Source organism: Mus caroli, chromosome 6 (assembly GCF_900094665.2).
Source record: "Mus caroli chromosome 6, CAROLI_EIJ_v1.1, whole genome shotgun sequence".
NCBI lineage: Eukaryota > Metazoa > Chordata > Mammalia > Rodentia > Muridae > Mus > Mus caroli.
In genome coordinates, this window is record NC_034575.1 from 137,397,774 (window position 1) to 137,409,916 (window position 12,143).

The 12,143-nt window shown below is 38.0% G+C and overlaps 1 protein-coding gene across 1 annotated transcript; it reads right to left on the reverse strand.

Moving 5' to 3' along the window:
• Window positions 1-1,924: 1,924 nt before the first annotated feature.
• Rergl (RERG like) lies at window positions 1,925-11,091 on the reverse strand. The gene is made up of 5 exons (XM_021165821.2): window positions 10,938-11,091; window positions 9,849-9,905; window positions 5,569-5,642; window positions 3,962-4,110; window positions 1,925-2,645 (listed from the first exon to the last, which is right to left on the reverse strand). The coding sequence occupies exons 1-5, from the start codon at window positions 10,987-10,989 to the stop codon at window positions 2,363-2,365; spliced, it is 615 nt and encodes a 204-aa protein (XP_021021480.1). The 5' UTR covers window positions 10,990-11,091; the 3' UTR covers window positions 1,925-2,362.
• Between the last annotated feature and the right edge of the window lie 1,052 nt (window positions 11,092-12,143).

Consider the following 12,143-nt stretch of genomic DNA (forward strand, 5'->3'; position numbering starts at 1 on the left):
CCCAAGGAGCTAAAGGGATCTGCAACCCTATAGGTGGAACAACAATATTTCCTAACCAGTACCCCGGAGCTCTGGTCTCTAACTGCATATGTATCAAAAGATGGCCTAGTCGGCCATCACTGCAAAGAGAGNCCCATTGGACTTGCAAACTTTATATGCCCCAGTACAGGGGAACCCCAGGGCCAAAAAGGGGNAGTGGGTGGGTAGGGGATNGGGGGGTGGGTATGGGGGTCTTTTGGGATAGCATTGAAAATGTAAACGAGGAAAATACCTAATAAAAAAATAAATTAAAAAAATGAGCTAAACAAAGAATTTTTACCTGAGGAATATCGAATGACCAAGAAGCACCTAAAGAAACATTCAACATCCTTAGTTATCAGGGAAATGCAAATCAAAACAACCCTGAGATTTAGCCATTCACACCAAACAGAATGGCTAAAATCAAAAACTCAGGTGACAGCAGATGCTGGTGAGGATGTGGAGAAATAGGAACACTCCTCCATTGCTGGTGGGGTTGCAAGCTGGTACAACCACTCTGGTAATCAGTTTGGCGGTTCCTCAGAAAACTGGACATAGTACTGCCAGAGGACCCAGCTATACCACTCCTGGGCATATAACCAGAAGATGCTCCAACATGTAATAAGGATACATGCTTCACTATGTTCATAGAAGCCTTATTTTTAGTAGCCAGGAGCTGGAAAGAACCCAGATGTCCTTCAACAGAGGAATGGGTACAGAAAATGTGGTACATTTACACAATAGAGTACTACACAGCTATTAAAAATGATGAAATCATGAAATTCTTAGGCAAATGGATAGAACTAGAAAATATCATCCTGGATGAAGTAACCCAATCTCAAAAGAACATGCATGGTATGCACTGACTGATAAGTGGATATTAGCCCAATAGCTTAGAATACCCAAGATACAATTTACAGACCAAGTGAAGATCAAGAAGAAGGAAGATCAAAGTGTGGGTGCTCCAGTCCTTCTTAGAAGGAGAACAAAATACTCACAGGAGCAAATATAAAGATAATGTGTAGAGCAGAGACTGAAGGAAAGGCCAAACAGAGACTGTCCCACCTGGGGATTCATCCCATATACAGTTACCAAACACAAACACTATTGTGGACACCAAGAAGTGCTTGCTAACAGGAACCTGACATGCCTGTCTCCTGAGAGGCCCTTCCAGAGCCTTACAAATACAGAGGTGGATGCTCTCAGCCAAACATTGGACCATGTGTGGGGTCCCCAATAGAAGAGTTAGAGAAAGGACTGAAGGAGTTGAAGGAGTTTGCAACCCTATAGGAAGAACAACAATATCAACCAACCAGTCTCCCCAGGGCTCCCAGGGACTAAGCCATCAACAAAGAAGTACAAATGGCTCCAGCTGCATTATGTAGCAGTGGATGGCCTTCTCATGCATCAATGAGAGGTGAGATCCTTGGTCCTATAAAGTCTAGATAGATGCACCAGTTTGGGGGAATGCCTGGGCAGGGAGGTGGGAGTAGGTGGGTGGGTGGAGGAACACCCTCATAGACACAGGAGGAGGGAGGATGGGGAAGGAGTTTCTGGGAGGTGGGAGGACCAGAAAAGGGGAAAATATTTGAAATGTAAATAAAGAAAATATCCAATAAAAAAGAAAATTGAGAAAGTCCAGTGAGAACCAGTGCTCATCTTCTTGATTTGTAATGCAGTGTAACCATGCTTCTGCCATCATGACCTCCTGAATGATCTACTGTATCCCTTTGGATTGAAAGCCAGCAAAATAATTTCTCTATTAACTTCAACTTGTTATATTATACTTTGTATATTTTACTGATATAAAAATAGTACCTAATTCATACAACACACCTGTTTCATTATTTTATCAAATACCAAATATTTATTCTTGAGCAGGTTATTTAACATACCCAACCATAAATCGTGTTTTAAAGTTAAAACCTGTTAAATATCATGGCATCTCTTTAAAATTGATAGCTTGTGCTCAACAATACATCGGCTGCTTGAATATCTGTTTGTTTTACTCAAAACAATAACAGAATAGAAAAGTAAGCCACACTTTATAATAGTACTTTAATAAAGCAACATGTGCAGAGATTTCTCAATGAGGCGTAGGGGCAGCTCTCCACTCTTACACCAGAGTGAGTGCTCACTCATACAATGGAAAGTTTGTGTAGGAAACAATGTGAACCAAATACAACTCAAAGAACAAATTATATATTTTAAGATGAAGCCATGACTAATTTTTTATTCATTTCACAGCTCAAAAAAATCTTTTAATTGTATAAATCGTAAGTTTAATTGCCATTTAAGTATTTGAAACTCTTTGATGGATCAATTCTGCTGGATTATATGTCTACTAAACAGATTTCCTTCTCTTTCCGAATACATTATTGATCAGTTTGGCCATTGATTTAGACCCACTGGGTCTTCTCTTCTCCTTATGTTTGAAGATCATCAGAATGTCTTTGATGAGTCTGAGAAACATCACCTCGACCTCCAAGGACTGCTCTGCTGCAGACAGCTCGCAGAACTGGCAGCGGAAATCAATTGCTAGCTTTTGCCCTTCTTCCCAGCCAACCTCTCGTATGTGGCAGAGGTCTTGCTTGTTGCCAACTAAAACCACAGCTGGTTCCGCCACCCTGAAACACAACGGATAACTTTTGCAAGATGGAGTCAACAACCATTGTAAAAAATAAGGTAAGTTTATATCCAAAGGTCAAAAAGTTAAAAGTAAGTCCTAGGAGGTATTATATCTATGGTCATAGTCAAGAATGTACTTAGAGACACATCCTCACTGTTACAAAGCCATTTTCCATAGAATAAAATAAATAACAAAAACAATATTCTCAATGATTTGAGTTTGGAAAAGCACTGAGATATTCTTTATTTGGGGATAGATACAATAACCTAGAATGGCTGTAATCTTCCCCAGTTTGTCCACATTATGTATTAAGCAAAATGAGAAAATAGTCCCCATCACAGAACGATAAGATTCTACCTTACCAAAGGCCCATAAACATGGAGCTATGTGAGAAGGACTGACCACTTGAAACCCAGAGCCAAGATTAATCCATTATTCCATATTATTTTTCTGCTAGGTACTATCACACACCTATACAAAAGTAATTAATTCCATTGCCTTTTACAGGAGCTATGGTATCACATGTATACATGTGGCAATCTACAGTAATAAAATTGAAAACTATGGTCCACTAAAGCATACCATATTTTAGACTTTATGTGTAAAACTGGTAAGAACCTATGTAGCTCCTTGCACCAGCATTTGAACAAAAATGAACACTTTAATGAGAAATGCTCAAACATTAAAGATAGAGGAGATTAAACTAAGAATCTCAGACACCTAAGTTACTAGAGCAACAGCTCCCTAAATATAGTCATCTTTCACTGTCTGTGTGCCAAGGTGGTTTACACTGAACTACTGACCACATTTTTTTATCTCTGGGGCAAAAGTGGAGAAAAATATATTCACACCCTTAACATTTGTAGATGATTGAGTATTCATTCAGTTTCGGCTGTGACATCCTGGGCAAACCAGTGCCAAGAAATTGGATTTCACAAGATACCAAACATAATAAATCTGGATTTATTTAGGATCCTTAACATTTTTGTGAGGATAAAAAGGAAAGGTGGAGGCATGGAGGAGATGCTGTGCAGAACACCATGATTCTGCTCGTGAGTGTCATGTTAACAATAGCAGCTGTCTTGTAAAATAGCCATTTCCTCTGGGCTAGTAACTGTTTATGTCAGCCAGGGTATAAAGAATTCTCATCTGATTCCTTTTACTACGCGTGTAACTCCTGTGGAATGAGAAGGTGAATTGTTCAGGGCTGTTAAATTTTGTAATTGGAAGGCTGTATTAAATCCATTCTAATGATGCTCTCGGCAAGATGATGATTTAGTAGAAAGGGAAGAAGATGGGAAGGAAATGTCTTGCCTTTTACAATGAGTCGTCGGTGGCTCCCGAATTCTGTAGATAAGGGCTTGCGCAAAAGCAAAGGAAGGCCTGTTGCTGATGTCGTACACAATCAGAAAGCCATCTGCCCAGTGCAGCTCACTTGTGAGCGAGCATTTTGCTTTCTGTGGCTGTAAAGCAAACAAATACACAAAGTGTAGTGATCGCACCTCTGAGTTCTTTGCCTCACTTAATGGTTACCTATTTCAATAAGGCCAAAGAACAATAATTTCTAAGATGTGTTTTCATTATTCCTGTTTCTTTCTCATCACTGTCTTTCTTGAACACACACACACAGTTATTTCAATCTCACTTTACAACTTTTCTTAAGAATTTGATATGATGCCTTTTTAAAGAGATTTTCATACTCTGGTCTTCAGAAAATGGCATCTGTGTTAATGAGTAGAGTCTTTCTCTCTCTCTCTCTCTCTCTCTCTCTCTCTCTCTCTCTCTCTCTCTCTCTCTCAGTGTGTGTGTGTGTGTGTTTGTGTGTGTGTGTGTGTGTACATCTTTATGTGTGAGTGTTATCCCATCCTTTTCTTGGCAAACAAGTAAAGGTAAGAGAACAACTTCAAGTGTTAGTGAACCCCTTCACCTTGTTTAGGACAGAGCTTTTGTTATGGATAAAAGGCTGGATTGCACAGAGACTTCCTATCTGCTTCCATCACAACACAGAAGTGCTAGAATTACACATGTCTGCTATAGTGCCTAGCTCTCTGCAGATTGTAGGAATCCAAACTCGGGTCGTAATGATTGCATGGCAAGCACTTTATCCACTGAGACATCTCCCAAAACTACAATGTCTATTTCTTTTCAGTAGTGGATCTAAGTGAAATTTTTACAAAGATTATAGGATAATTTAGGGTCAAATGACTAAAAAAAATCAATAACAAGAATACGCTTTGAAATCTTAGAAATCTGGAGATTTTTATAATTCTATTTTGATATTTTAGTGTATTGGCAAATAAAGAGATTTATGCTCAAAGTCTGTATTATTGTTGCTCTAATTGAAATCTAGTTACCAACACGGACAATTTAATGGAAACTGACAGGTCATCCTGCCTTCATTTCTGGCCTCTATATTGTGAGCATTGCTATATTAGAGATTCTTGTTATGGGGATGGAGGGATGGCTCCACGGCTAAGAGCCCCACTGCTCATGCTAAGGACTCGGGTTCGGTTTCTAACACCCACATGGCACTGACAACCATATGTAATTCAGTTCCAGGTTATCTATGCCTTATTCTTACCTCTGTAAACATGTCATGCTCAGGGCTCACATTCAGATAAAGCACACACAAGGAAGACACTCACATGCATGACATAAAATATTAACGCTTCTGTTAAGAGTATTTTCTGGGCTCACATGTAGCTCATTAGAAATATTAGAGATATTTTTGCCATGCTTACACTTAATAAAAATTTATACAGGATCCTGATAATACAATTTATGCTAAAAGATATGTCAACACTTTAATAATCAATTGAGAAGAAACTCTATTTCAGTGTTGGCATTATTTTGCATTTCATACCCACTCTTCTTCAAATCCTGCTTGAAAATAAAACAAAGAGGTATTTTGTTTGACTTACTTGAGAACACGGGTCATATATTTCCAGATTTAATGGCTTCCCTTCCAAACACAAGTGCTTATTATAGACAGATTCTGCAAAAATATATGTACTCATTGTTACTATGGGAAAACTTCAGAATAAGCATTCATATATGACTAATCTTGGTTTGCCAGATTCAACAAAGCATATTTTAAGGCTCTTTTTTACTAAAGATATTTGTGTGTGTGTGTGTGTGTGTGTGTGTGTGTGTGTGTGTGTGTGTGTGTTGCCTAAATGGATTGTATGTGTACCTGGTACCCCCGGAGGCCAGAGAAGACACTGGATCCCTTAAAACCCACATTACAGATGGTTGTGACTTGCCATGTGGGTACTGAACCAAACCTGGGTCTTCTACAATAATAGCAAGTGCTTTTAACTTCTGAGACGTCCGTTCAATACCACACAGTCATATTTTAATTTCAGGGTAGACTATCTGTGGTCAGAGCCAGTGAGGAAACCATGCATATCTTGTATTGACCAGCAAACTTGAACTTGGTTGTCTCTATTCATTTGCATACCTTTCTATGGAGTAATATAGATGCTCTTCCCCAAGGCTGGTTTATATCCTCTCAACATGTAAAAATTTCCCTCATCCATGGGCAAACATATCATCAGTAAGTATGTTATGTGTCCTCTACCATTAATTTCTTTACTACTTATTACATTTACTGATTGATCAATGAGTTCATGTGTGTATGTATGTGTGTGTGGGGGGGTTAGAAGAGTCATCTTGCTTTTTAGTACCCATAACCAACATCTTATAAACATGTGGAAATGGTTCTAAGTTCAATACCTTTAGACTGACCCTTGTTCTTGTAAACCTTGTTAGTTGTATTGCTGTCTGCAGTCACTGACATAATCTCAAGGTTTTCTTCATATGGTCTTCATTCCACACATTCTATTTCTGTTTTTTTATTATTATTATCATTTACTGTCATGTTTTATTAGTGTTTTCTGAAACTCGTGCCCCAACCTTTCCTCACACTCTACGTTTGAATGCAGTTCATGTGCACTGACATGTAAATACTTTACACCTTCTGGAGCCCTGTGCATTACATACCAATCCCCTTGGCACATGGTTACAATGCAGACCTCTCCCACAAACGCCAGACAACTGTTTACTATTAGCAATATTCACTTAAGTATCTAACAAACATATCAACCTGATTATGCGAAAGACCAAACCTCCGTACTCCTTGCAAAAAAAAAAAAAAAAAAAAAAAAACCCACTCACAGATCCCAATCTGTTCAGTCATATTCATGTCATTCTGACATAAAGCCTGAAGATCCCTTGTGATTGATTTCTCTCTTGGTGAACAATTCACAGAGTGTCATTTTACTCTACATTCGAAATACACTGTAGTTAGTCTACAGGCCAGTAATTCTATTACACTTTCCTAAGCATCATTCTTTCTGCCTAGATGTCCATCAAAACTCACAGTCCATCTGAGTATCACCAACTCACTTTCCATCTGTAAAAGAATCAGAAGGCACAGGCAAAGTGAGCCGGGTAGTTCCATCAAATTTGCCAAGCAACCCTTGTTTCGTTTGGAGTAGGAAGCCTTTACCATTTTTAAGAATGTTCCTCTCTTTCAGCACACATTATTTCTATCCTCTCAGTAAACTGCCTGAGACATCTCCTCTTTCATTCTGTCCACGCTGTACTAACTTATTCAACTTTGTCAGAAACGTCCCATGTCCAACTTTGACATTTGCTTTCTTCCACCTGGAATATGGTTCCTTGGATATCTTCTCCATCATGTCTTTATTTGACTAATCCTTTTACTGCCTCTCATGTCATTTAATTTCACTTCTGTTTTAAGACAACTTCCCTCTTTGTATTCCAGGCTGAGCTGGGAACTGAACTTTCCACTGTGGCTCCTCTCCCCAAGTATTAGGGCTGCAAACATCCACCTCCACATTTATTTCTTTTTTAAAAAACAAAATAGACCTAATCAGTTTTTTTCTGGTTTGTTTTGTTTATTTTTATAGCACTTATTATCAAATGACATAACAAATGTTAATTTTTGGCTTGGATTGTCAAACCCTTCTTCCACATCACAGATTCTATGAGAAATTGAATATCTACCCCTTTTTTCTCAGCCTGTTAATGCATAAAAATATATGGACTTGTAGTGGGTATTCAGTGAACACTTTTTGAGTGAACAAACTGTTCCTCCAACTCTATTCCTCTACAAATTAACACATTTACACAAAAACATGACTGACTCTCCAATGAGAGTGACTCCAATTGACTGCTATTCTGTAGCTCATAGTAAGAAGTAATGGAGGAGCCTAGAGATGGTTCAGTGGTTTGGCATGCTTAATACTCTTGCAAAAAACCTCGATTCAATTCTTAGCACTCACAAGCTGGCAGCTGGCAGTGACTTCAGTTCTAAGGGCCTGATGCCCACTTCTGATCACCCTGGGCACCTGTGTGCACATGGTACATGTGTAGGCACTCAGGAACATGTATATTCCATAAAAGAATCAACAAATCTCTGTTACAAAAGAATCAGATATTTGCTGAACAAATATCTCCTTAGAAGATGAAGATTGACTTTTAAAGTCTTTCCAGGAATAACATTTGCCCCAGTTTCCTCAAACATCAGATTTTGTTTACAGAACGTTTATCCTGTCTTTTTTCCCCTTAAACTTCCCACGTTTGCTATTTGCCCTGAATCATAAACTCTCCCAGACAGTTTAAAAACACTTTCTCTCAAATCTCACAGCATTGGCAAGGGCTGTCATCTCTAACTGGTTTAGAATGTTTTAATTTCCCCTTCTATCCTTTCTTGACAAGATGAAGTTGCTTCTGTGAGCTTATTTCCGTAGAGTTGGTGACCTTTGGGTCACATGCTTATCTTTTCAAAATGTCCTCAGGTCTTATATTATGCACAAAGATGTCACAACTGAGACTGTGTAAACATTTCATTTGTTTATAGAACAGCATTGAAGAAAAGATTAAGGTGAAGGTTTCATTGTTGTCTGTCTTCCTACAGAGAAGGCTTTATCTCGTTTGTATTTAGTTTTTATCCTGTTCAGGGAAAACTTTCTCATCCAGGCCTCTTGGCTTGTGTGCTATCTTGACCCCTGTGCCTAAGATTTCCACTCCTCGAAATTAAACACTAGAAATTTCTTTTTTGCCCGTGGTCTTCTTTCTGTAAGCAGTTTTCAAACACTTGTCTTAAAATGTTCACAGTGTCAACTGCATAGAAACACTATGCTGTACACATAGAGAGAGCCACATGACAGAAATCTTTAAAATCATTTCAGCAATATGCTGATAATGCCCTCTTGTGAACAAATGTTTTCTTCGATTCTCATAGAAAAATAATTATTAACTCTCTGACACTAAATAAGCAATATTGAACAAAATAACTCCCTTACATTTCATTGGATTCTGCTATTGTTGATGTAAGAAATGAAAAAGAAAAGCATTTAATTCTTGTGCTTTTGATCAGAAAAATATAAAGTTTATTATTTTGATCAATCTCTGAACAAAAACTATACTCAAAGGTATAACAAAATTTCTCACTTTTGTGTCGTGTTCAATGCCAATTATATTCCTATATTCAATGCCAATTTTTGTAAAAGAAAAAAAGAGAAGAAAAGAAAAGAAAAGAAAAGAAAAGAAAAGAAAAGAAAAGAAAAGAAAAGAAAAGAAAAGAAAAGAAAAGAAAAGAAGAGGAAAATGAAACTGTGTTACACTTAATAAAATGACCTTAGGATTAACCACAGGTACCTTGGCATCTTTTGTAGAATTTCTCTGAAATTTATTAAAACAGCCTAGATAACAGTAGGATGCTTAATTCATTTATCATTCCGTTGTTATTACACAGTTTTCCAAGCTTCCTTGTATAGTTGTTGGTGCTGTGAATATTAATGTCTTTGTGTTTTAGCAGATGTTAATTATCAAAACCTTTACATACTGCACAAGAATCGCACGCCTGTGCTTTGCAGTATTTCCAAAAGAGTGCCACAACTTCACTGTGTTCTAGTCTTACACTTGAGAAATCCCTTACTCTCTAACTCATCACTCTGTTGGGTAATTTTGATGGCAAAACTATTCAATTCAATTAAAAAAACTCAATTCAAATCAAACCTAATTTGGAATTTAAAATTAGAATCTTTGAATTAAAACATTTTAATGAATGTAAAAATAATGATACTGCCAAAATGCCTCTCTGGTTTTAACTGGGTTTAAAATGTTTATGCTGAAATATTAAAATGAATAGAAGTGTATAGCAGTAACTTACCAAAATTAGAAGCATATTCCCCAATGAACCGCTTGGTAAGGAACCTTACTGTAAGCGCTGTTAAAGGAATAAGGATTTAACGTTTGTTGCATTTTAGAATACTGATAATTCAGTTAGAGACAGAATCTTGATTTTCTCTCAATAATCAACAAGTCTTAGGTAAGAGCTTAAAACGTTACTGAATTCTGGTCTAAAAGTTGAGGTGATAAAACCACAATTCTGTAGATAGAAATGTGTGATCCTACATGCTATACATATATATTGTTATGAAATTATTAACAAATGCAAACATGTAAAACACCATACCTTCTAAACCACAAATATATTCCTCATTATATTTGAAATCCAAGGCTCTTGCAACACTTATCTTCCCTATTAATTAAATTTGGTTCCAAGATTCTATGTGGAGGAAGGATGGCAGGAGTGTCCAGCATGTGCAGTTGTTAACAAATACAGTGAATTAGCACCCAGGAGCCAGGGGAGACGCCAGCAGCTTGCTGTCTTACCATAACAGGAGGCTGCTAGTTATTCAGCTCTCAGTAGGCTGAGGTCATTGCTTGGTGAAAATCTTGCTACCATTAGATTGTGTAGCAGAGTAAAATTATGCAACATAGAATACTAACTTCTGGAATTAGTGCCTTCTGTGCTAGGTTCCAGAATACCCATAAAGCAGTGCCTCTACAAGGCCATGGATGGTCCTTTAGTGGTGCTGCCTATAAACTCCATGCTCCATTCACCTCCTCTCACCCTACCCTTTCAATAGAAAAGTCCTTTCAAAACAACTGACCACTGGCAGGCTTGTGGGCAAGTGTGCTGGAAGAAGACACAGTTGGGAAAGCCCTGGAAGGGTTTCTTCTTAGTCTTCAGAGTGTTAAACATCAGAAGAATAAGATACAAATTCATACTTCAGGCAATCACACTGCCCCACCTCCTTAAAAAGCTCATAAATAATAACCTGCCTGGAAGATTGAAAATGCATACAGAAAAATTTATATGCAAATTATCTCACCTTATGACTGGTAGTCATTGTGTAGTATGCAGCTATTATTGACTATTCCATTTTGTGCTAGCAAACAAAACACCACTCACCTGATTTCCCTGTACCTTTGCCACCCAAGACAGCAAGCTTGACCTCACCCATCTTGAGTAGCTCGTTCCGTTTTGGAACCTTGCAGTCTAGAGCTAAGCATATGTTGTTGGTTTCTTTTGAACGTGCCTTTTATGGCTGTCCTTGTTCTTCCAACAGCAACTTCTCCATATATTCCTACCATCTAATAATAACTAGAAAATGTTTGCTTTTGGTACATTTCAACAGATAGTCTAAAAATTGGACGAATATTTATTCACTGAGATTTATGAAACCAACGGTTATGTATTTTTAACAGAAGTCCCATTCATAATCCTCTGGAGAATCAAGAAGAAAAATGTCCTGTTTTTATTTAGAAAGATTCTAGAGGATGTGTAAATAACCCTATAAATTCATTTTGATGGGTCATTTTATCATTTTATATATTTACTTGAGTATATTATGTATGTAAACCAAGGTGTTTTGATCAAAGTCACCCCCAGTTGCTTCCAGTCAACTCTTCCCAGATGAATTCCACCAGATCTCCCTTCTTGCTTCATATATTTTTAAAAATTGTGTCCAGTTTGTATTGCCAGCATGTGCAGGGGCATAGGACCATCAGTTGGAGCATGGACAAGCTATCTAGACTCCTTCCCCAGGTCTCAATCATCTCCAATACTTTTCAACTACTAGTGGGACTTCATAATCTTTCACTCATCCACAGTGGGATTTTGAATGACTTGATTTTGTGTAGATCTTGTGTACCCAGTCAAACTGCTATGAGGTCATGTGTTCAATGGGCCTGCCAGGTCCAGGAAACACTATTCCCCACAGTCTTCTGCAACTTCTCGCTCTAATATTTATTCCCCTCTTATACGATGATCTCTGAGTCTTGAGGGGGGCAGGATGTAGATGATCATATTAAGGGCTGAGGCCTCCACAGACTTTGAAGCCTTCCTCACTAACTCTTCTTAGGTATTTTGCACTATCGATAAGGTTCCTGCATAGTATTTTTCTTATCTTCCACTGTTAGATACTTTACAATAATGCAAGTATCATTCCCAGTACCTATATCACAGGCACATGTAACTCCACTTTCATGGAATCTGTGGCCCTCTTCTGGCCTCAAAGAGTACACACAAACACATACACACACACACACACACACACACACACAGAGAGAGAGAGAGAGAGAGAGAGAGAGAGAGAGAGAGAGAGAGAGAGAGAGA